Consider the following 26,645-nt stretch of genomic DNA (forward strand, 5'->3'; position numbering starts at 1 on the left):
TTGATCTAATTTAAGTAACTGAATGCTAGCTCTTCTGTTTATAATCCATTTCTGACCTTTGGACCCACCTGCCTAGCTCCTAGCTCTATAGGCTCTGGTTTCAACTCATGCTACCAGGGCACTCTCCCACTTTGGGCTGTCTTGGTAGATATTCTACCCTAGGCAGGTGCTGGTCACCTATTCTTGACTCTTGATGGGCATTCAGGAAGTTACAGCAAGAAATGTTTCACAAATGGTATCTGATACAGTCTAGTTAAGATTAATGGGGAATAAAAGTGCTTTGCTTAGAAATAATTATCCACAGATCTAAAGTCAACAAAAGTCTCTACAACAAAAAATACATAATTTTTTTGGGGGGAGGAGGAGGCTTGAAATAGATCAGAAAACACTTTCATATTAATTGTTCTTTTCATATACTTCAAATTTGTACTTAATGCCTTTCTCCTCCTGGACATCAGAAGGAACACCTGGATATCTGTAAAAGAAAAAGATGTATAATTAAATATTATGCAAATACACTACACATGCAAATAGTAAGAAAAATTTCAAACTACAGAAAGTTAGAAAATAAAAAGTATAATTCTTCTTCCTTTCCTTCTAACTCCTAATTTTTCTCCCCCAAACTAACCACCGTTAGCAGTTTCTATTTTATGTTCCCACTCTGTCACCCAGCTACTATGAAATTTCTTAAGAACTTTTTGTAAGTCTTACATTTGGTATCAAATCTCTTCTGTGAGCAAAGAAAAAATAAAACACAACCTTTAGCTGTTAGAGTGGAACTGAAGTTGTGTGTGGTGCATGGGGATTCTTGATTTCTGTTTAATCAGTGGACACCACACTGCTCTAATTCCCCACTGTGTGGCTTATTTCATATACTTTACTAGAATCACTGTTTATCTGATCTTTTCTACTCCCTAACACTCACTTAGGTGTGTGTTTCCTTCAGCTTCTAAGTCAAACCCCAGGCCCTCCTTTGGGTATATACTTAGAAGTGGGATTGCTGGATCACATGGTAGTTCTATTGTTAGTATTTTGAAGAAACATCGTACTGTTTTTCATAGTGGCTGCATCATTTTACATTCCTACCAACAATGTCCAAGAGTGCCAATTTCTCCACATCCTCGCCAACACTTATCTCTTGAAGGGATATTTGCACTTCCATGTTTACTGCAGCGTTATCCACAATAGCCAAGATATGGAAACTACAGTGACAGATGGATATATAAAGAAAATATGTATACATACAATAGAATATTATTCAGCCTTCAAAAAACAAGGAAGTCCTGCCATATGCAGCAACATGGATGAACTTGGAGGACATTATGCTAAGTGGAATAAGTCAGTCACAGAAGGACAAATACTGCATGATTCTACTTATATGAGAAATCTACAATGGTCAAATTCATAGAAACAGAGAGTAGAAGGGTAGTTCACAGGGGTTGAGGGAAGGAGGAAACAGGGAGTAGCTGTTCAAAGGGTATATAAAGTTTCAGCAAGATGAGCAAGTTCTGGAGATCTGTGTAACGCTGGGCCTATAGATTACAACAGTGTAAACACTTAAGCATTTGTTGAGAGTGGATCTCATGCTGTGTTCTTATGACAACAAAAAAATTATTTTTCACTGAACACCACCCCCCCCCCCACAAAAAAAACCCCAAACCAGGGTCTTCCACTGAAGGCTGTTCTGACCACTCTTGTCCACAACCCTAATCTTGGTGCACTTCTGTAGGTTTGTGCTGGCTGTATCCACTGTGCTCGAGGTGAGGGGTCAGGAAGACTTGCTTTAGTCAGGCTTGTGTTTGAATCTGGTTCTGCTGTGTGACACTTAGCTATCAATAAAAAGTCTTCATCCTTATAGAGAATTTAGCACTGTGCCTGATATATTAAGTGCTCTACAAATGTTACCCATTAATGATATTAGTTTGTTTTGTCCCCCTAACTATTTTCTAACCTCACTGTAGGCAGAGATAACATAGAAAACAAATTTAAATCTCTTATGATACCCGACAGAATGCTGAGTAATAATCGGAATTAACCTTTTGTTGACCAATTAGACATTATGCCATTTTGAAAAAAAATATAACTAGAAACGTGAAATAACAATAGCATAATAATATGTAAGAAAAAAAAAGGAGAATATATTTCAGAGGAAGAAGGTATGTTTCTATTTACTAACCATTTCCTAAGCTGTTTCTGTTCTACTGTTTTAGTAGCAATATAGTTTTTTCTTTGTTTAAAGAAATGATTTTACTAGGCCAACTTTAAACCACAATTTTACTTTCTTAGATGAGTCACCAAAAGCAACATTTACATTTGTGTGTGTGTGTAAAATTCTCAAGAGTATCAAGACTGTCAGTTAACAAGATAAAAGCAAAGCATTAAGTCAAAGCTATTTCTAAAACCATGAATAATAATGATTTAGAAATAACTATGCTATGGGCTAGATATGGTCACTAGTCATGGTAATAATGTTTATTTTCTCTGTGAAACGAAAATTTAATTCTGCTTAAGATTAATTTTACTTTCCACAATATTCACATATTCAGTCTGTTTTAATAATGATAACTACCTCATAATCATAATTCCAAACTTTTCTGAAGAACAAACTGTCTAAGAGCAACCTTTGAACTCCAAGTTTAAGTCTAACAGGATTTGGAAATACCACCTATTTATTATGAACCACCCAGATAGATGGTCTCTTCTAGAATCTTCAAGCATTAAAGAAGCAAATGAATACAAATAATCATAAGATCTGAACTGACAAAGGATCATGAGAATAATGCAGAGATGATCTGATGGAAGGTCTAAAATAGAGGTAAACAGAGTTTCTGGAACAGGTATCTATAAGAACCAAATCGTAACTAAAAATGATGACTCTGTAGGAAGCACAGGCTCAGGAGGAGAGGGATCCACAAATAATATGGACAAATATGCCAGGATCCTGTTGGACAGTCAAGAAATAATGGGAACGGAAGAGGAAACGTCAGCCCATCTAAATCCTAATTCAAGTGTCTACTGGTGAGGGGCATCTGTCCTAGCTCTGGAGCCAATTACTGCCTCAAAGGCCTCTTCTGGTCTTTAATCTTATTTGACTACATGGTCACATGAAAGGTTGTTAACTAGAAAAAGTCTGTTTGGGGCTCATTAAGTGGGAAAACTGCTGCTATAAAATATTTTGCTCTGACGGTTTGGTTGGAGCCTAGTGTGAAATAGTCTGAGATAGAAAGACTTCTTCCAGGCAAGATGAATAAGGGCAGAGCCTTAATGGACAGGCTGGCATGGTGCTGTCAAAAAAAATGATTGCATTGACAATGACCCACTGGGAGAAAAGGGAGACACAAAGTAAAACCATCTTACTTCGTTAATATTCTGCTTTTAGACTTCTACTACTTGTGGCTTCATCTACATTTTAATTTATTCTCTTCTTGCTTCACAGTAGTCCTCTTTCATTTTTATTTCATTATACTGGTGCTTTTATTACCAGGAAGTTTGGTGTTAATAAAAGATACTGTGTTTGAACTGAAACCTATATAACCACAAGAGGCCTAGGATAGGGATAATGGAAGTCTAAACAAAGTGGGTAGCTGTGGGGAAAGAATGAAGGGGAGTAAAGAATGATCAGAACTCATTTCTGGACAGTAGGGAGCAATTCTAAGTTGCCCAATGTACAGAGATTTGGAAAGAAAGCTCCAGAATTGAGCAATGTTACAGATGTCCAGGGACAAAGTGTATTCTCTTTGCTTCAGAGGTTTCCTTTTTCTCTATTTCATGAAAGATTTATACTACTTCATATCTCCCTTATCCCTTAGGGGATTCCCTCCATCCCATGTTAAAGAGGCTGTTACTACGTTGCTACAGGCTTGAAAGTACAGATGACCATGATGTACTGCAGTGGAAGAAAGGACTTTTTGTTTTCTTCCATAGCCTTGTTTAGAATGTCCATTTTGGAGCAATTTCTTTGAATTTTGGCTTTGGATAGCAATTTCCTATCTCAGTCTATTCACCATTAAAAATTTCTCAGACATTTAAAGAAGAATTAATACCAGTCCTTCACAAACTCTTCTAAAATGTAGAAGAGGAGAGAACACTTCCCAACTCATTCTGTGAGGCTAGCACTATCCTGATAGCAAAACTAGATGAAGACGTTACCAAAAAAAACCTACGGACCAATATACCGATATCCTTATGAATATAAATGTAAAAATCCTCAACAAAATATTAGCAAATGGAATTCAGCAACATATATAAAAAGGATTATACATTACTACCAAGTGGGATTTATCTCAAAAATGCCAGATGGGTTTAACAGAAAAATCAACTGATGTAATATACCATATTGATAGCGTATTAAGTATTTATTATATATTTTGTCTTATTAACGACAAAAACCACATGATTATCTCAAGAGACTCAAAAAAAAGTATTTGACAAAACCCAATATCCCTTCATGATAAAAACACTCAATGAATTAGAAATAGAAGAGCTCTTCCTCAGTGTGATAAAGGGCATGTATGAAAGACCCACAGCTAACATCGTATTTAATGGATGCTTTCTCTCTAAGATCAGGAACAAGACAAGGATGTCTGCTCTTGCCATTTCTATTGAACATCATACTGGAGGTTCTAGCCAGGACAATTAGGCAAGAAAAAGAAATAAAAAGCATCCAGATTAGAAAGGAAGAAGTAAAACTATCTCTATTTGCAAATGATATATTCGGTATCTAGAAAATCTGAAGGAATCCATTTACAATCAGAATAAATGAGTTCAGTGAGGTTGCAGGATACAAGCTCAATAAACAAAAATCTATTGTATTTCTATATATTAGCAATGAACAATCTGAAAATAAAATTAAGAAACAATTTGATTTACAATAGTATCAAAAAGAACAAAATATTTAAGAATAAATTTAACAATGAAGTGCAAGGTTTGTACACTGAAAGCTACAAAACATTGCTGAAAGAAATTAAGGAAGATCCAAATAAGTTGAAAAGACATCAAATGTTCATGATTTGGCAGTTAATACTGATGTGATGGCAATACTCTCCAAAGTAATCTACAGATACAGTGCAATCTCTATCAAAATCCTAGCTTGCTTTTTGGCAGAAATTGACAAGCTAATCATAAAATTCATGTGGAAATGCAAGGAACATAGAGTAGTCAAAACAACAAAGAACAACAAAGTTGGAAGACTAGTACTTCCTGATCGCAAAAGTTATTACACGGCTGCAGTAATCAAGACAGTGTGGTTCTGGCATAAAGATACACATGTAGATCAGTGGAATAGAACCGAGTGTCCAGAAATAAACCCTCACATTTATAGTCAACAGATTTTCCACAGAGGTGCTAAGACAATTCAGTCGGGGAAAAGAATAGTCTTTTCAACAAATAGTGCTACGACAACTGGTGTGCTGCTTACCAAAGAATGAACTTGGACCTCTTCCTTATAGCATATATAAATTAAACAGATCATAGACTTAAATTAAGAGTTAAAACTATAAAACTCTTAGAAGAAAACACAGGAAAAAATCTCTGTGAGCTTGGATTAGGTAATGGTTTCTTAGGTATGAAACCAAAAGGACAATCGACAAAAGAAAAAAATAGAAAAATTGGACTACATAAAAATTAAAAACCTTTGTGCGGCAAATGATTAGGAAAAGTGAAAGTCAATTAGGAAAGTGAAAAGACAATTCAGATAATAGGAGAAAATACTTTCAACTCATATATCTGATAAAGGACTTGTATCCAGAATATTCAAAGAACTCTTAAAACTCAGTAATAGAAAGATAAATAACCAAATTTTAAAAATGGGCAAAGGATGTGAATTGATATTTTTCCAAACAAGATACAGTATATAAATCTCCAATAAGCACCTGAAAAGATGTTCAACATCATTAGTCATTAGGGAAATGCAAATCAAAGCCACAATGAGATACCACCTCATCCCTACTAGGATAGCTATAACCCAAAAGGCAGACAATAACAAGTGTTGACAAGGATATAGAGAAACTGGAACCTTCGTATGTTGCTGGTGGGACTGTAAAATGGTACAGTCACTTATCAAACGTTCAGCAGTTCCTCAAAATGTTAAACTATATGACCCAGTGATTCTTCTCCCAGATTATACCCGAGAGGAATGAAAATATACATCCCCACAAAAACTTGTACATGAATGTTCAAAACAGCATTACATTAACCAAAAAGTGGAAATAAATCAAATGTCTACTAATTGGTGAATGGATAAATAAAATGTAGTAAATCTATACAATGGAATTCTTTTTGGCATGAAGTACTGATACATATTACAACATGGATGACCTTGAAAACAGTATGCTAAGTGAAAGAAGCCAATTCCATGAAAGAAGCCAATTCCAGGAAGGACTTCATATTATATGATTCTGTTAACATGAAATATCCAGAATAGGCATATCTATAGAGATAGAAAATAAATTTAGTGGTTCCTAGAGCCAGCAGGGGAAGGGAATGGAGAGCGACTGCTAATGTGTACAGGGGTTCTTTTTGGATGGTGAAAATGTTCTGAACTTATGATTGTGGTGATGGCTGCACAACTCTGAATATACTAAAACAATTGAATTATATACTTCGAATGGGTGAATGTTGAGATGTGTGAATCATTTCTCAGGAGGTGTTAATATTTTATTTTCTAAGATTCAAAGAGCCAGAGTTGTATTTGTTTTAAGTTATCAAGGATCTTGAAGGGTCATAACTTTGGAAAGAGGTCTAATCGAGAGTGACAGGGTTTACAAAGGTATTTAATATGAAGCTGATTCACACAGTAATCTATTCTTTTTGTTAGTAGCGAAAAGAAAGGTAAGAAATGAGGGATAGCAGAGATCAATATCCACATAATGTGAGAATCAGCAATCTAAGCAGTACAAAAGAAAATAAGGTGGGACAAAGAAACACAGCTGTTTAAAAAAAATATATATATATATATGAAATCAATGTGATTTTTCTAAGTAGTCACCTTTGGAGACTATAAGCAAAAGCCTGTACTTTAGCTGTTTAGAAACTTTTTAGAGTTCTTAGAATTTCCAGTTTTCTTTAGACCTAGTTAAGAGCCCAAGAAAATCAGTCACAAACTTCATTTGATTTGAGACCATTACCTATATTACTCTGTAAAGTAATATACTTTATTCTAAAGCTTGGCCATCCATTTATTCAGACTTGGCTCTGAATGCTGCTTTTACGAGGTATTTCCAAAATCAAACTTGCACTCAAGGAATGACTGTTTTCAACTGAGAGTGTTTGAAAGAATGTGTTAAGAGCTAGTCTGAAAGTGTTGATATAATTAATCTTCTACTCTGCACAGCCAACAGCTGAAAAGCACTTTTAAACTAAAATGTTTTCAAAAGCAGACAGTTTCATGCTAAAATCAAAGTAAACTACAGAGTAAATCAAGTGTAACATCTTCTTCCACCTCCACCACTAAGTTAGTTCCTTCATCTTTCACCTGAACTACTGTAACTGGTCTCCCTGCTTCACTCTTGTCCCCTCCAGCCCATTGCCCATAAACAGAAGAGTATCACTCTCTATTCAGAACCCTCTAAACCTGTCCTGGGTCTGATCCCTCTTGGTCTTCCCCTCGCTCACAATGCCCACCATGGCTTTCAGGTTCAGGGAACACGCCAGGCCTCTTTCTGCCCTCAGGTCTCTGCGCTAGCTACTTCTGGTTTCCGGAATGCTCTCCTCAGCCCTTTGTGTGGCTGGCTTCTTGCCATTTAGATCTGGTGTAGACATCACTCTTCAGAGAGGACTTCTCAGACTACACAGTATCTACCACATCACAGTATTTCAATTTACCACACAGCAACTCTTTGGATGTTTATCTATTATTTGCCACCCTCTTCCTCTACTATAAACGATGTACTCTCCTGGAGAATAGTGACATCATCTGTCTTGGTAAACACTGTATCCCCAATGCCTCAGACAAAGTCTGATGCTAAATAAGCACTGATCTTACAGAATGAACTAATGCCTATTCTCTAGATTTCAGTGAAGTCATTAAAACCGGAACATTCCTAAGTCTGTTAAAGCAGATATCCAAAAATTCCTATAGTTTTTGTTTATAAAACACATTGCTACTTCGAATTCAATCTGAAGAGACATTCTCTTTTCTATAATTCTTAAGCAGGAAAGCCAAAGGTGCTTCAGACGAATTAATAACATTTTACTTACTCTGGGATAAGTTTATATTTTTCCAAATCAATTTCTGGAAAAAATGTGTCACTTTCAAATTCCTGCATGATCCTTGTCACAAATAGTCTAAGATGGCCCGGCTTGTTCATGGCTTCCTTTGAAATAAAACAAAAGGCATCAATTTCCTTATTTATCTGTGTCAAAAGTTATAGAAACTCTAATATTTTTGCTTTAATTACATACTGAAGTTTGTACTAGATATTAGAGACATGCTACATATCTTGTTACCTCCAAAGCATGCTATTTAATTATCCTATTCTTTAGTTTGGGACCCTGCAAAGTATGACTTAGTTGGGAATGGCCCTAATCATTTATCAGTAATTACGAGGGTGAGTTCAAACATACTCTGGGCTCTAGTTTGCTTACATGAACTCTTTTTTTCATTTTAAGCCTTCAATTTTGTCTTTTATCTTTGGTTGTTGTTTAAGAATTAAAAACCCCAAATTATCTAGTTACCCTCCATAGAAAAAATTTACATATGTATATATGGATAGGATAGTAATTTCATGAGACCTTGACTAATGAAAATCCCAAGGGCATACTTATTACATATACATAAAATTTAATGCCTCAATTTCTCAGCAGATAGTTACAATGCTAGTAGGTAATTTATTCTGTCTCTTGTTGCTAATGATTGCATTTGGCATTATATTGTTAATGACTTTTCTATTACTGCCTATAGTACTATTGATAGTTTATACAGAAAAAAAACTGCCCTGGAACAAATATCTTAAAATACTAATACAAAGTCAGGAGTCCCAACTGCAACTCTAAGAAAGCAATAACTCTTGATTTTGAAATAGCTTTTGAAACAAAAGAAAAACACATATACATATAAATTCAACTGTGTGTAATCCTTAAAATTCCATACAAAGGGCATAGAACAAATTTTACTTTTTATTTTCAATACTATGGCTTACATTAAATCATTTATTCTCTTGCCCCAATCAAATCAGTATTCTACCAATTCTTACTGTACCAAAAATTAGAAAAATTGAAGGGACTAATCACAGCAGCATTTGAAGATCTGTATCAAAGTTAATGATATATGGCCCAACTTTTCTTTCTTTTTCTTTTTTTAACATCTTTATTGGAGTATAATTGCTTTACAATGGTGTGTTAGTTTCTGCTGTATAACAAAGTGAATCAGCTATACATATATATATACCCCCGTAGCTCCTCCCTCTTGCATCTTCCTCTCACCCTCCCTATCCCACCGCTCTAGGTGGACACAAAGCACCCAGCTGATCTCCCTGTGCTATGCGGCTGCTTCCCACTAGCTATCTATTTTACATTTGGTAGTGTATATACGTCCATGCCACTCTCTCACTTCGTCCCAGCTTACCCTTCCCCTTACCCATATCAAGTCCATTCTCTACATCTGAGTCTTTATTCCTGTCCTGCCCCATGGTTCTTAAGAACCGTTTTTTTTTTTTTTTTTTTTAGATTCCATATATATGTGTTAGCATATGGTATTTGTTTTTTCTCTGACTTACGTCACTCTGTATGACAGTCACTGGGTCCATCCACCTCACTACAAATAACTCAATTTCGTTTCTTTTTATGGCTGAGTAATATTACATTGTATACATGTGCCAAACTTCTTTTTTTTTTTTTTAAACATCTTTATTGAAGTATACTTGCTTTACAATGGTGTGTTAGTTTCTGAGTTATAACAAAGTGAATCAGTTATACATATACATATGTTTCCATATCTCTTCCCTCTTGCATCTCCCTCCCTCCCACCCTCCCCATCTCACCCCTCTAGGTGGTCACAAAGCACTGAGCTGATCTCCCTGTACTATGCGGCTGCTTCCCACTAGCTATCTATTTTACATTTGGTAGTGTATATATGTCCATGACACTCTCTCACCCTGTCACATCTCACCCCTCCCCCTCCCCATATCCTCAAGTCCATTCTCTAGTAGGTCTGTGTCTTTATTCTCATCTTGCCACTAGGTTCTTCATAACCTTTATTTTCCCTTAGATTCCATATATATGTGTTAGCATACTGTATTTGTTTTTCTCTTTCTGACTTACTTCACTCTGTATGACAGACTCTAACTCCATCCACCTCATTACAAATACCTCCATTTCATTTCTTTTTATGGCTGAGTAATATTCCATTGTATATATGTGCCACATCTTCTTTATCCATTCATCTGTCGATGGACACCTAGGTTGCTTCCATGTCCTGGCTATTGTAAATAGAGCTGCAATGAACGTTGTGGTACATGACTCTTTTTGAATTATGGTTTTCTCAGGGTCTATGACCAGTAGTGGGATTGCTGGGTCATACCGTAGTTCTATTTTTAGTTTTTTTAAGGAACCTCCATAGTGTTCTCCATAGTGGCTGTATCAATTTACATTCCCACCAATAGTGCAAGAGGGTTCTGTTTTCACCATACCTTCTCTAGCATTTATTGTTTGTAGATTTTTTGATGATGGCCATTCTGACTGGTGTGAGGTGATACCTCATTATAGTTTTGATTTGCATTTCTCTAATGATTAGTGATGTTGAGCATCCTTTCATGTGTTTGTTGGCAATCTGTATATCTTCTTTGGAGAAATGTCTATTTAGGTCTTCTGCCCATTTTTGGATTGGGTTGTTTGTTTTTTAGATATTGAGCTGCATGGGCTGCTTGTATATTTCGGAGATTAATCCTTTGTCAGTTGTTTCATTTGCAAATATTTTCTCCCATTCTGGGGGTTGTCTTTTCATCTTGTTTATGGTTTCCTTTGCTGTGCAAAGCTTTTAAGTTTCATTAGGTCCCATTTGTTTATTTTTGTTTTTATTTCCATTTCTCTAGGAGGTGGGTCAAAAAGGGTCTTGCTGTGATTTATGTCATAGAGTGTTCTGCCTATGTTTTCCTCTAAGAATTTTATACTGTCTGGCCTTACATTTAGGTCTTTAATCCAGTTTGAGTTTATTTTTGTGTAAGGTGTTAGGGAGTGCTCTGATTTCATTCTTTAACATGTAGCTGTCCAGTTTTCCCAGCACCACTTATTGAAGAGACTGTCTTTTCTCCATTGTATATTCTTGCCTCCTTTATCAAAGATAGGTGACCATATGTGAGTGGGTTTATCGCTGGGCTTTCTATCCTGTTCCATTGATCTATATTTCTGTTTTTGTGCCAGTACCATACTGTCTTGATTACTGTAGCTTTGTAGTATAGTCTGAAGTCAGGGAGCCTGATTCTTCCAGCTCTGTTTTTCTTTCTCAAGATTGCTTTGGTTATTCGGGGTCTTTTGTGTTTCCATAAAATTGTTAAATTTTTTGTTCTAGTTCTGTGAAAAATGCCATTGGTAGTTTGATAGGGATTGCACTGAATCTGTAGATTGCTTTGTGTAGTACAGTCATTTTCACAGTGTTGATTCTTCCAATTCAAGAACATGGTATATCTCTCCATCTGTTGGTATCGTCTTTAATTTCTTTCATCAGCATCTTATAGTTTTCTGCATACAGGCTTTTTGTCTCCTTAGGTGGGTTTATTCCCAGGTATTTTATTCTTTTTGTTGCAATGGTAAATGGGAGTGTTTCCTTAATTTTTCTTTCAGATTTTTCATCATTGGTGTATAGGAATGCAAGACATTTCTGTGCATTAATTTTGTATCCTGCTACTTTACCAGGTTCAGTGATTAGCTCTAGTAGTTTTCTGGTGGCATCTTTAGGATTCTCTATGTATAGTATCATATCATCTGCAAACAGTGACAGTTTTATTTCTTTTCCGATTTGGATTCCTTTCATTTCTTTTTCTTCTCTGATTGCTGTGTCTAAAACTTCCAAAACTATGTTGAATAATAGTGGTGAGAGTGGGCAACCTTGTCTTGTTCCTGGTCTTAGAAGAAATGGTTTCAGTTTTTCACCATTGAGAACGATGTTGGCTGTGGGTTTGTCATATACGGCCTTTATTATGTTGGGGTAAGTTCCCTCGATGTCTATTTTCTAGAGGGTTATTTTATCATAACTGGGTGTTGAATTTTGTCAAAAGCTTTTTCTGCATCTGTTGAGATGATCATATGGTTTTTCTCCTTCAGTTTGTTAATATGGTTTATCACATTGATTGATTTGTGTATATTGAGGAATCCTTGCATTCCTTGGATAAACCCCACTTAACCATGGTGTATGATCCTTTTAATGCGCTGTTGGATTCTGTTTGCTAGTATTTGTTGAGGATTTTTGCATCTATGTTTATCAGTGATATCAGCCTGTAGTTTTCTTTTTTTGTGACATCTTTGTCTGGTTTTGGTATCAGAGTGATGGTGGCCTCATAGAATGAGTTTGGGAGTGTTCCTCCCTCTGCTATATTTTGGAAGAGTTTGAGAAGGATAGGTGTTAGCTCTTCTCTAAATGTTTGATAGAATTCACCTGTGAAGCCATCTGGTCCTGGGCTTTTGTTTGTTGGAAGACTTTTTTTTTTAAATTTAATTTTATTTTATTTATTTACTTTTGTCTGTGTTGGGTCTTCACTTCTGTGCAAGTGCTTTCTCTAGTTGCGGCAAGCGGGGGCCACTCTTCATCGCGGTGTGCGGGCCTTACACTATCACGGCCTCTCCTGTTGCGGAGAACAGGCTCCAGACGCGCAGGCTCGGTAACTGTGGCTCACGGGCCCAGTTGCTCCGCGGCATGTGGGATCTTCCCAGACCAGGGCTCGAACCCGTGTCCCCTGCATTAGCAGGCAAACTCTCAACCACTGCGCCACCAGGGAAGCCCTGTTGGAAGATTTTTAAACACAGTCTCAATTTCAGTGCTTGTGATTGGTCTGTTTATATTTTCTATTTCTTCCTGGTTCAGTCTTGGAAGGTTGTGCTTTTCTAAGAATTTGTCCATTTCTTGCAGGTTGGCCATTTTATTGGCATATAGTTGCTTGTAGTAATCTCTCATGATCCTTTGTATCTCTGCAGTGTCAGTTGTTACTTCTCCTTTTTCATTCCTAATTCTGTTGATTTGAGTCTTCTCCCTTTTTTTCTTGATGAGTCTGGCTAGTGGTTTATCAATTTTGTTTATCTTCTCAAAGAACCAGCTTTTAGTTTTATTGATATTTGCTATCGTTTCCTTCATTTCTTTTTCATTCATTTCTGATCTGCTCTTTATGATTTCTTTCCTTCTGCTAACTTCTGGGTTTTTTTTTTTGTTTTTCTTTCTCTAATTGCTTTATGTGTAAGGTTAGGTTGTTTATTTGAGATGTTTCTTGTTTCTTGAGGTAGAAATATATTGCAGTAAACTTCCCTCTTAGAACTGCTTTTGCTGCATCCCATAGGTTTTGGGTCATCGTGTTTTCATTGTCATTTGTTTTTAGGTATTTTTTGATTTCCTCTTTGATTTCTTCAGTGATCTCTTGGTTATTTAGTAGTGTATTGTTTGGCCTCCAAGTATTTGTATTTTTTACACATTTTTTCCTGTAATTGATATCTAGTCTCATAGCGTTGTCATCGGAAAAGATACTTGATACAATTGCAATTTTCTTAAGTTTACCAAGGCTTGATTTGTGACCTAAGATATGATCTTATTTGGAGAATGTTCCATGAGCACTTGAGAAGAAAGTGTATTCTGTTGTTTTTGCATGGAATGTCCTATAAATATCAATTAAGTCCATCTTGTTTAATGTATCACTTAAAGCTTGTGTTTCCTTATTTATTTTCATTTTGGATGATCTGTCCATTGGTGAAAGTGGGGTGTTAAAGTCCCCTACTGTTACTGTGTTACTGTCGATTTCCCCTTTTATGGCTGTTAGCATTTGCCTTGCCTTATGTATTGAGGTGCTCCTATGTTGGGTGCATAAATATTTACAATTGTTATAGCTTCTTCATTGATTGATCCCTTGATCATTATGTAGTGTCCTTCTTTGTCTCTTTAATAGTCTTTATTTTAAAGTCTATTTTATCTGATATGAGAATTGCTACTCCAGCTTTCTTTTGATTTCCATTTGCATGGAATATCTTTTTCCATCCCCTCGCTATCACTCTGTATGTGTCCCTAGGTCTGAAGTGGGTCTCTTGTAGACAGCATATATACGGGTCTTGTTTTTGTTTCTATTCAGCCAGTCTGTCTTTTGGTTGGAGCATTTAATCCATTTACATTTAAGGTAGTTGTTGATATGTATGTTCCTATTACCATTTACTTAACTGTTTTGAGTTTGTTATTGTAGGTCTTTGCTTTCTCTTGTGTTTCCTGCCTAGAGAAGTTCCTTTAGCATTTGTTGTAAAGCTGGTTTGGTGGTGCTGAATTCTCTTAACTTTTGCTTGTCTGTAAAGGTTTTAATTTCTCCTTTTTGAAATGTTTTGAATCTGAATGAGATCCTTGCTGGGTAGAGTAATCTTGGTTGTAGGTTTTTCCCTTTCATCACTTTAAATATGTCCTGTCACTCCCTTCTGGCTTGCAGTTTCTGCTGAAAGATCAGCTGTTGACCTTATGGGGATTCCCTTGTATGTAATTTGTTGCTTTTCCTTTGCTGCTTTTAATATTTTTTCTTTGTATTTAATTTCTGATAGTTTGATTAATATGTGTCTTGGCATGTTTCTCCTTGGCTTTATCTTGTATGGGACTCTCTGCACTTCCTGGACTTGATTGACTATTTCCTTTCCCATGTTAGGGAAGTTTTCAGCTATAATCTCTTCAGATATTTTCTTAGACGCTTTCTTTTTCTCTTATTCTTCTGGGACCCCTATAATTTGAATGTTGGTGCATTTAATGTTGTCCCAGAGGTCTGTGAGACTGTCAGTTCTTTTCATTCTTTTTTCTTTATTCTGCTCTGCAGTAGTTATTTCCACTATTTTATCTTCCAGGTCACTTATCTGTTCTTCTGCCTTAGTTATTCTGCTATTGATTCCTTCTAGAGAATTTTAAATTTCAATTATTGTGTTGTTCATCATTATTTGTTTGCTCTTTAATTCTTCTAGGTCCTTGTTAAACGTTTCTTGTATTTTTTCCATTCTGTTTCCAAGATTTTGGATCATCTTTATTGTCATTACTCTGAATTCTTTTTCAGGTAGACTACCTATTTCCTCTTCATTTGTTTGGTCTGGTGGGTTGTTACCTTGCTCCTTCATCTGCTGTGTGTTTCTCTGTCTTCTCATTTTGCTTAACTTACTGTGTTTGGGGTCTCCTTTTTGCAGGCTGCAGGCTTATAGTTCCCATTGTTTTTGGTGTCTGCCCCCAGTGGGTAAGGCTGGTTCAGTGGGTTGTGTAGGCTTCCTGGTGGAGGGGACTGGTACCTGTGTTCTGGTGGATGAGGCTGGATCTTGTCTTTCTAGTGGGCAGGACCACGTCCAGTGGTGTGTTTTGCGGTGTCTGTGAACTTATTATGATTTTAGCCAGCCTCTGTGCTAATGGGTGGCGTTGTGTTCCTGTCTTGCTAGTTGTTAGGCATAGGGTGTCCTGCAGTGTAGCTTGTTGGTCGTTGAGTGGAGCTGAGTCTTAGTGTTGAGATGGAGATCTCTGGGAGAGCTATTGCCATTTGATATTACATGGGGCCGGGAGGTCTCTGGTAGACCAATGTCGATCTCGGCTCTCCCACCTCAGAGGCTGAGGCCTGACTCCCGGCTGGAACACGAAGACCCTGTCAGCCACATGGCTACTAGTGTTGGAGTGCTCCTGCAGAGGCGGAGGGCGGCTGGGGCTCACCGCGGGGACAAGGACACTGGCAGCAGAAGTTCTGGGAAGTACTCCTTCGTGTGAGCCCTCCCAGAGTCCGCCATTAGCCCCACCAAAGGGCCTGTAGGCTCCAGTGCTGGGTTGCCTCAGGCCAAATAATCCTGGCCCACCTTTTCTGTACAGGGTCAGATGGTAAACATTTTAGGCTTTGTGGGCCATATGGTTTCTTACCTTTGTAGGCAAAAGCAGCCATAAACAACACTAAACCAATGGGCATGGTCGTGTTCCACTGAAACCTTATTTACAAAAACAGGCTGGTAGTCCCGAATGTTCTGTAAGTCAGTGTGATGTGAGGCGGATAATGCAAAAACCTACAGATTCTACTTCTTTATTATTTATATAAGTACAGATATATTAAATTATATAACTGTATTTAAGTACTTATATTGTTTAAAGAATACATTTTCAAGTGACTATGGTATTGAATCATTCAAAATGTGATCGGCACTCCGCAAAATAAACAACTTATTTTCTTAGAAATTCATTTTTGGCTGAAAAGATCAAAGGAAAATGTCCATTTTCCCCCTATTACAAATGGAGAACGTTAAAGATTGTAGAAACAGGAACCCAAGAAACAGAGTTTTTATAATGCCACCTAGGATCCTGGTATACTTCTTTACAGAATAATTTCAGTGTTCATATATTACGACAAGCCACAAAGGGTAGGGGCTGATTTTTTCTCTCCATAAATGTAATCTTCCCTCAGTGTTATAAAAGAATTATAATATTCTATTTATTATCCTCAAAAAATTTTAAAGCTGGAAGTCATCTGGTATCAAGAAAAAGGAATATTTTCTATTTAACACAGTGTCTTCCCTTATGATACGAAATCATGTAACACTTTCCCCCTACCCTCACTTTATATGAAAATTGTTGAGGGAAAGTCTTGTGCTTTGAACAAGTTCACATACATCTAGTCAGTATATCTCAACGGAGAGCCACAGCCTTTCCTCAGTAAGGGACATAATATTTATCCTTGAGGAAAAGACGATAGCTTAGTGTATCTAGGCACATCCAGGGAGGAGAAGACAATGCAGTGCAAGTACAATTCTCAGGAAGGATTTAGAATGTTTTTAAAATTGGAAACATCAACTATTTTGAATTGAAAATAGACTGGTACAGACCTAAAAACATACTTTAAAATTTTCATTTAGTTTGTATGATAGTATCAAAAAATGAATTGTGCAAATTGGTAATATGTCTAACTTCCAGGAGAAATAATGTGCTTCCTTTGCTCATGGCTTAATTTTTTAAAGTTGAGATGGCAGGGAAGCTGAAAGAAAGAGGGTAGACTATTTCCTTATAGTCACAGATAACGTTACTTACCTTATAAACAGAACTGCCTCCCACTATCCAGACCATGTCCACTGTATTTGTTAATTCTGGTTGCTCAATAAGTTTTAAGGCACCATCCAGACTTTTGGCAAGAAAATGAGCTCCCTGTGGAGGTTCCCTGAGATTACAAGAAAGAATTACACATAATTTCTATAAATCCCATTCATACTAGTCAAATAATCTGACTAGGAGGCAGTAATTATAAAATTAAAATCATCATAAATATGAAACCTTTCAATAAAAAGCATTTAACATCAGTATGGCCCATGGCCAATAAATTCAACCCACATTTGTGTATGTATGGTCTACAATGAATCAAAAACAGAACCACTTGTGATACTGCATGATATCTGTGGTGGAAAAAAAATCACAACAGTAGTTGTTTCTGGAGGGATGGGGTAAAGATTCACTGGGAAGGGGCTTGAGGCAGCTTTCTGGGAGTGAAAGTAATGTCCTATATCTTTGATATGGGGTTACATAGGTGCATATATTTGTTAAAATATAGCAAATGTACATGTAAGACTTGTACATTTCATTGTATATAATATTTATTTCAAAAGAAAAAAACAGTAAAGTAATATTAAACTCTAGTTAATGAGATATATAATGAATTATTTAGGGGAAAATATACTAATGTCTGCAGTTTACTTGGAAAAGCATAAAAATAATAAGACTGATGGATGGTTGGATGGATGATAAAACAAGCATAGTATAAAATAATCTATGTGACAGAATCTATGTTGTGGGTATACAGGTGTTTACTGTAAAATTCTTTCTATAGGCTTGAAAGTCTTCATGATAAAATGTTGGAAAAAAGAGTGATATGTTTGAGTGACTGTAGTTTGGAATGATATTCAAACTGTTAATATGTGGTTACCTTTGGGGTGTGGGGAAAGGATTCTCATGTTTCAAACAATATAGAAATAAATGAATTATCAAAAAATGAGCATGTTATTACTTATGTAATTAAAAATCCCAAAGGGGAAAAGTCAATTAATTTATTGTTTATATTGACTAGCTCAGTCTCTCCCAACTTCCAAAACTGTTATTTTGGTGAGAGTTTGCAATTCCCTTTATAAATGAAGAAACATGCAGAATTGGCTTTCAGAGTAATTAGACACAACAGAAATTACAATTCAAGGTCAAGTTCTTAGACTGATGCTTTTAAAAAATAATATAATTGCCTTTGAACTAGTAGTTCTAACAATGATTAGTTAATAGCTAATGGGGACTATTCATTCTCTTTGCTGCCTCCTTTCTCACCTTCTTGATATCTATTTGACTTACTTGGCTCTTTGTCATCTCTCAAGGAGTTAAGATAGCACAAAGAATGTATTTTGATTCAAAGCTGGAAAAAGACACGGAGGCTAGGGTGAAGCTAAAGGAGCCAAGGGATCCCCAAAGGTATCAGGGCAGTTGCAGTGACTAGGATGGACCAGGCCATTCGAGGGGAGAACTGAATTTAGAAGAAACAGATTTGGAGTTGGGGGGAGAAGACAGTCTAGTTAATAAACAAAGTTTACAATGACTTTGAAAGAGTCAAGATGGTTTTAGTAACTGAGGATGTTTAAGTCAGGACTGCTGACAGGAGTTTAAGGTAGGATGTAAATCGGTGATTTAGGAACTGACATACGAGGAAAACCGGAAGAGGTATTCTAGAAGTAGGCGGATTACAGCAAAATGATTTAGAAGGTGGTATACATGGTTGGTGTGGACTTCAAAGAAAGGAGACAATCTTTTTGTGAAGAATGTGGAACAATGTCTTGAGAATGATTCAAGGGATTAAGGTAAAGACTACTTCTTTGCCCTTTTGCAGTGAGTCTAAAAAGGAAAACAAAGAACAGATTAAGGATTTGTTTCAGATTTTAGTTATAACAAAGACATGGAGGAAATGCTTCAGCACAGTATTGCTACTTAGTGGTATAGAAATGTTTCACAAGAAACACTTGACCCTAGATGGGCAGAAAATTAGCAAAAAAATTGAGCCAATGGTTGAGTTCATCAGCCTCTTCACAGCACAAATCCTAGAAACTAACACAATAAATACCATAGGGCAAGCACTCAATATTGTTACTTATTTCATTGATAAATTTTCTTTCTATAATTATCTCAATCCGATCCAGATTGGATTCCCTCACAAAGGACAGTTGGTATGTGGTAGCACACATATTCTACATCAAGAAGTATGTGGCCATGCTTGATACTTTGCTTCTTACCTAGAATCTTGAATTCCCTCAGAGGGTTGGCATGAAGATTAAAAGAGATAATGCACATAGTAGGCACTCCAGTGATACTTCCATCCCTTTCCTTAAAAGCCCTGTTCAAGGGAGGCTGCTTTTTACCTGATGGATAGGTGTATTACAAAGAAAATATCTAACATTTATTGAGTGCCTACTTGCTCTGACAAGTAGTAGGGTCAGGCAGTGCTTTATACTCATCATACCATTTAATGTTGCCAGCAGTCCTATGTAGGTACTATTATCCCTTTTTAAAGATGAGGATATTGAGGTTGAGGGATTAGGTTGCCAATAGTCACACAGCTAGGCAATGGTGGACCTAGGATTTGAATTCCAGCAGCCTGACTTTGGAGCCTGAGCTGCACTTCTTATTCAGACAATAGGCTTTCAACTGGTGGCCATGGGCTACAAAGGTGTTAGATTCTGGTTCCCTCAGGCCTCAGATGGTGTGGCCTAGTTTAGGCAGAGCCCTCAGACCAGTGTTTTCTGGCCTTGAGCTGCCTCATTTGATTACCCTGGGGTATTATATAAACATTATCCTTTCCATTGTGCCTGATATAAAGAGCATGGCAGATAGAATTCTGCCCCTATTTCCCTGAGGACTGTTGGGAAAACAGTTATAAACAAAAAACCCTAGGCTAGAATCACATCTTAACCAGAATTCAGAAATATGTTCACTTTAAGACCTTTAATACTCAGTCTTTAAAAATGTGATTTCTAACTATTAAAAATTGATTCAAATATACTTCATCCTCATAATTGAATACTATGCGGCCACTAAAAATATTTATAGAAATTAATCTTTTAATATATTGAGTGGGGAAAAGGCAGGTTACAAAGTGTTGTTATGTGGGATGATTCTATTTTTATAAACTGACTACAGACCATTTATTCCATGAAAATTCTGGAACCCCTACTCTGCTAGGAGATATGCTAGGTGCTGGAAATAGAGATTTAAAAAAAAATGCACTTCCTGTACCAAAAAGATTGTGACGGCAGGCAAAGAAATAGCTCAGCAGTGGCCATAAAAGTGAAAAGGACATGCAACGGGGATGTACGGAGGATGCTGGATGGGCACAGAGGTTGTGCATCATCTGGCTGGGGTGACGGGAAGAATTCTCTTTGGGGTCTGATCCCTCAGCTGAGTCTTGAAGGAGGTAAAAGCATGAGCAAAACACAGAAGTGACAGGCCACTATAAATATTATTGAGGCTTACATTAAGGTTATTTAACACAAGAAAGCTCCAGGAAAATTGAGAGGAGAAGAAAAGTAATCTGTGGTGAGGTTTAAAATACTAAAGGGCAGTATAATAGAGCAAGGTCCTGAGGACAGAAAAAAAATGGAGTCTAGAATAAAACAGTGGAGGCGGGGGAAGGAATTGATTTTAAAAGCAGGGGATTTTTCTGTCTCAAGATGGAGGGAAGGAAGAACAAAGTGATATGTTAAGGTGAAAATAAGATCATGAGCCTGTCCATTGTGATCTCATTAATATTAATATTTTCAATAAGCTACAAAATTATGTAATTTTGCTAAAATAGCAAGGACTGGGGAAGTAGGACCTGATATCTGTAGGGTACCTTCTGTGTGCCAGAAATTTAACATATAAAATATTAATTAACCCTCAAAATCACCCTAAGAAGTTGTCATTATTAATCCCATTCAGTAGATAAGAAAGTTGAGGTTCAGCAAGGCTCAAAGTTAAAAAAGCCTAAAGCCGCAAAGTTAATAGGTGCCAGAACAGGTATTAGAAGCCAGGTTGGTAAGTCTTTGCTACACCAAGTATGTGAGTGGTGGGGAGAGAACTGAAGCTTTATGAAGAGAAGAAAGTTTTAATCACTGTGGAGAATATGATAGCAGGACCATAAAAAATTATTCTGCCATGAAGTGTTAGACAACTTCATGGACTGAAGACAGTTTACAACATCTTATATCATGCAGGCAATTTTGGATTTTCTAAAGATGCTGCCAAAGCTGCAGCATTGCAGTAAAACTTCTTTATTTGATTTTTGGTTCCAAAGACTTTAAAAAACCTCTTTATTTTGATAGAAATCACATACCACACAATTCACCCTTTTAATGTGTACAATTCAGTGATTTTTTTATATGTTCATGGAGTACTTTTTGTCATCATTATCTACTTTTAGAACATTTCCATCACCCCCAAAAGAAACCCTGTACCTATTATCAGTCATTCCCCACTCCCAGGCAACCAATAATCTACCTTCTGTCTCTACAGATTTGCCTATCCTGGACATTTCATTTCATATAAATGGAATCAAATGGCCTTCAGTGTGTGGCTTTTTAAATTTTCACTCAGTATACTGTTTTCAAAGCTTATTCATGTTGTAGCATATATCAGTACTTCATTCCTTTTATTGTGGAATAATACTGCATTGCATGGATATAGCACATTTTGTTTATCCATTTATCAGCTGATGGACATTTGGGATGTTTCCACTTTTTGGCTACTATGAATGATGCTGCTATGAACATTTGTGTACAAGTTTTTATGTAATCATGTTTTCATTTCTCTTGATTGTATACCAAAGAGTGGAACTGCTGGGTCATATGATGATTCTATGTTTAACATTTTGAGAATATGCCTGTTTTCCAAATGTGGCTGCATAATATTTCTTTTAAAGCCACAACTCGATTGTCTGGAAAGCTTTGGAAAGGCATTTTTCCTATGCCTTATTAAGGAAACAGTTATGCAAAATGACTAGTATCTGGCAGCAAATTTTTGGATTACTTTGAGGATTCAGTTTCTTTTTACATTGTGTGGTGGTGGTGAAAAATTGAATATCTCTAAAAGCTTGCATGAGCAAGAGATTTACATGTGTAAATCTTCTCCCTTTTATTTAGGACCTAGCAGTGCCTGGCACATAGCAGGTGCTCAGGATATGGGTGGAACTGACCAGCAAGTAGGGAAGCAGAAGGAAGGACAAAAAATAACTCTAAATTTTTTCTCTAACTGGTGTCCCTATTTCCTTGGTGTGCTGGGTGATAAAGATTTTAAATTTTCTCTCTGCCTTAAAAAAAAAGTGAAATGCACCAACAAATGTTACATATAAATACATAAGAAACAACCAAATCCAATCACATACACCACAGGGGGGTCATAAGGAAGAAATTAGACTCATCATTTGAGGAGATATGCTGGCCCAACTGAACATCTCCCCCACTGAGATTTCTTTTTTTTTTTTTTTTTTTAAAGAATTTTTTTTTTTTTTAACGCATTGTTTACTTTATTTATTTATTTTTGGCTGTGTTGGGTCTTCGTTTCTGTGCGAGGGCTTTCTCTAGTTGTGGCAAGCGGGAGCCACTCTTCATCGCGGTGCGCGGGCCTCTCACTATCGCGGCCTCTCTTGTTGCGGAGCACAGGCTCCAGACGCGCAGGCTCAGTAATTGTGGCTCATGGGCCTAGTTGCTCCGTGGCATGTGGGATCTTCCCAGACCAGGGCTCGAACCCCTGTCCCCTGCACTGGCAGGCAGATTCTCAACCACTGCGCCACCAGGGAAGCCCTCCCCCACTGAGATTTCTTTATGTTTGTTTTAGCTCAAGCTGGCCATAAATAAACTTGAGTAGTATTCAAGAATATGTTATTAAAGAGTCTCTGGGAATGGCAATACGGTCTGTGAATTTGGATTCTATGAAGTAAAGATATAATCAGAATATCCTAGCAACCAGGAGAAAGAGAACAGCATGAAGATCGGGGCAGATGGCAAGATGCACATCAACATATTCCCCATCACCCAAAGGCAATCAGTGAAATATTCTGGTATACTTTCTTCCAGGTTTTTAACCTATACCATCCTAGGAGGAATTCAGGAGAAAAATCCATATAAGCCTGAGTCCCCTTAGGTTATAGCTGTGTAGTGTTTTTCCTTCCGTGGTTGTATGGTCTTCATGTGTTCACTTGGCTAGGCTATAGTACTCAGTTATTTAGACACTAATCTAGGTGTTGCTGTGAAGGTATTTTGCAAATGTGATTAAAGTTGATAATTAAATGACTTTAATCTGGGTGGACCTAATTCAAGGGGTTGAAGGGCCTTAAGAACAGATCTGAGGCTTCTTTGAAGAAGAAATTTCACCAGCGGGCAGCAGCTTCAGCCCCTTCTGAAGAGTTCCTGCCTGCCCTTTCTGATGGCCTGCCCTACAGATATTTGGACTTGCCTACCCAGCCCCACAATTGTGGAATTCCTTGCAATAAAATTCTTTTATCTATCTATCTATCTATCTATCTATCTATCTATCTATCTATCTATCTATCTATCTTCTACTGGTTCTGCTGCTCTGGGTGAACCCTAATAATACACATGGGAAAGGAATATTATGACCACTGTTATTAAGCAAGCAGTGCCCTAGGATGCTGCATTTTTTTGTGTGATTATTAGTTTAAGAGAGAATAATTACCATGCCAGTCCCAAACTTTCCCTTATGGTATGATTCAGGTTCCCATCTTCCCCCCAGAAAACTCCTGCAAAACCCCTTGGGGTTCCAGAAGTTATTTTAGTGGGCTGGGACCAATGTAAACAATAACAAAAAGAAACAAATAGCAATCAGTATGCATCACATGTAGAGTAAATACCATGGAAGCCTTGGTGAAGGTAAAAGCACTGGAGTTGACTTGATGAAGAGTCTTAATGTTTTTACCTAAACTGCTTCCCCCTCCTCACCCTGCCAAGTCCCCAGGGCATTTCCAGGCATCCAGAACTCTGTTACCTAATGTTAAATTGGTAAACAGAAATATTCCTCCCCCAGGCCAACTAGAGACACTCCCTAGAATCCCTAGGAAATGATTCCATTTCAAAACTTTGAAAATTTTAACCTTCAGATGCTGGGTAAAGAACACAAGCACAAAATATTATTTGGCTGCTGTGGTAAACTAGAAATAACAGGGCACAAGACTATGACCAGTTTTTAGCCCATCCTAAAATTTACATCTTATTGCATTTAGGGCTAGGTACAGAGAGGGGATAACCATTTAAGTTTGGCAAGTTCCATAATATATGTATTTTGATTTTATGTAAAACTAGAAAAGTTTATTAAATTACATTATATAACTGATATTTAAGTCTACTTAAATAGTAGATGAATGGTTCAAGGAAATAGTAGAATAATGGTTCAAGGAAACGTGCAAATCTATTACCATAGTTAGATTTAATGTAACTTGTCAAGGTGATGAAATCAGTCACTTGAGTAACAGAATAAGTTACTGTCATATGGCATAAATAACTGCTTCTTATTTTCTGTAATCACCTTTATGATATTAAGTAGCTTCATCCATAGTTACATTCATACTATTTTATTTTGTCCTATACTGACCTCTACCATAAGAAACGGAACATGATTTTCTTGTGGTGAATTTATGGTATAGTACTTACTTGAGTTCTCTACTGAGAACTATATTAATTCTGTCCTTTAAAGGTCGATTCTTCTCTGGAATGGAGAACCAGGTTTTCCTACCCATAATCACCAAATTCTGTTTACCTGTAAAATCACATGGAAAAGATAAATATATTTTGGGAGTATACATATATATTTTTATATATTCATACATATATGCATAGATATGATTGTCATAGGGACACCTAGAGGATCTGCTTTAAAAAATTAAAATTTAAAACAGCTTTATCAAAATTTACCATTTGTCATCCATTATCTTAGTAACTGTTATTTCCTTTGGATTTAGCCAACTTATAACCAATATATAGTTTTCATCAACTGTAGTCATGTATATTATAGTAGTTAAAGAGCAAAGATTCTGGGTTGAAGCACTCAAATTGAATGTATTCTGTCATCTACTAGGCGAGTCATGTGTATCTCCTGTACCTTATTTTCCTTATCTATAAAAGGGAGATTAACGATAGTTCCTACTTGTAGAGTTGTTGCAGCGATTGAAGACTTACAACAATACTCAGCGTCTAATATGTACTGTAATAACTGATGTAACAGTATTATTCATATTTGCATACTTTATAGATTTAAATTAGTCATATTTTTTAAAAGATAGCTGCTTAATATTCCATGCAATTAGCTTAAAACATTATCAATTGTGCCTCTGTGCATCTATTTCAAGTATAACGCTTCTATAAAAACTTTACACATGTAAAGCTTCCACTTCCATTTTCGTTTAATTACTTAGGAGAAAAAAACTCTTGGGAGTCAGGTATCTGGATCAAAGGAACATACTCATTTCTACGATTCTTGATATGTTCTGATAGACTATCAAAAGGAGTGCATGTATCTGTTTTTTTTTAATGTAGTTTTGTTTTACTAGTTTTTTTAAATTTATTTATTTATTTATTTATTTTTGGCTGCGTTGGGTATTCATTGCTGTGCGCGGGCTTTCTCTAGTTGCGGTGAGCAGGGGCTTCTTATTGTGGTGGCTTCTCTTGTTGTGGAGCACGGGCCCCAGGCGCACGGGCTTCAGTAGTTGTGGCTTGCGGGATTCAGTAGTTGTGGCTCGCAGGCTCTAGAGCGCAGGCTCAGCAGTTGTGGCGCACGGGCTTAGTCGCTCCGTGGCATGTGGGATCTTCCCGGACCAGGGATCGAACCCGTGTCCCCTGCATTGGCAGGCAGATTCTTAACCACTGTGCCACCAGGGAAGTCCCTGTATCTGTTTTCTTAAAGAATCATCATTAGTTTGATTTTATTTAAACAAAAACACTAAATTTATAACTGCAAGTCGTAAGACTAAGCATTTTTCAGATTTTGCTTCACTACTCTTACCAAATATTACCTCCAAATGTTGGAAAAAAATTTTTTCCTCCAAGAATAAATAAAAAACCCCCTATAATTCAGAGTACCCTTATACAGTATGCACTATATTTTCAAAGACAGAGCTTTACGTGTTCAATAAGGAGATATCAACTATTAAAGATAATGGAGTTAATAGGTGAGGAATTCTAATGAGGAAAATGGCACAGACCTGACCTAACAACTAAGGTAGAGATGATGAGTGAAGGACATAGGGAGACGTTAAAAAAAAAAAAAAAAAGCCAAGACATCCTTGGTACCCTTTCATTCGTTCATCCAAGTAATACTATATTTACTGAAAACCAGCAAATAGGTCAGGCATGGGATGCTCTTCCTATTAGCAGGCCATACTTAGGATTCTTGAGAGTGGTTCATGTCAATTTTTTAGCTTCAAGCTTTTGCCATCATGTCTCCACTAGTGACTCAAGGGCCAAATTGAAGT

The 26,645-nt window shown here is 36.8% G+C and overlaps 1 protein-coding gene across 1 annotated transcript in view; it reads right to left on the reverse strand.

Annotated features, from left to right (window-relative positions):
• Positions 1-236: 236 nt before the first annotated feature.
• Positions 237-26,645, reverse strand: part of DHFR (dihydrofolate reductase) — a 28,017-nt gene continuing 1,608 nt past the window's right edge. The window contains exons 3-6 of the mRNA XM_036847246.1: positions 24,829-24,934; positions 17,198-17,324; positions 8,197-8,312; positions 237-475 (exon numbers count right to left, since the gene is read on the reverse strand). Coding sequence (XP_036703141.1) covers positions 397-475; positions 8,197-8,312; positions 17,198-17,324; positions 24,829-24,934 — 428 coding nt within the window. The 3' untranslated portion in view covers positions 237-396. The remainder of the gene's footprint in view (positions 476-8,196; positions 8,313-17,197; positions 17,325-24,828; positions 24,935-26,645) is intronic.

Source organism: Balaenoptera musculus, chromosome 3, assembly GCF_009873245.2.
Source record: "Balaenoptera musculus isolate JJ_BM4_2016_0621 chromosome 3, mBalMus1.pri.v3, whole genome shotgun sequence".
In the NCBI taxonomy this organism is placed as follows: Eukaryota; Metazoa; Chordata; class Mammalia; order Artiodactyla; family Balaenopteridae; genus Balaenoptera; species Balaenoptera musculus.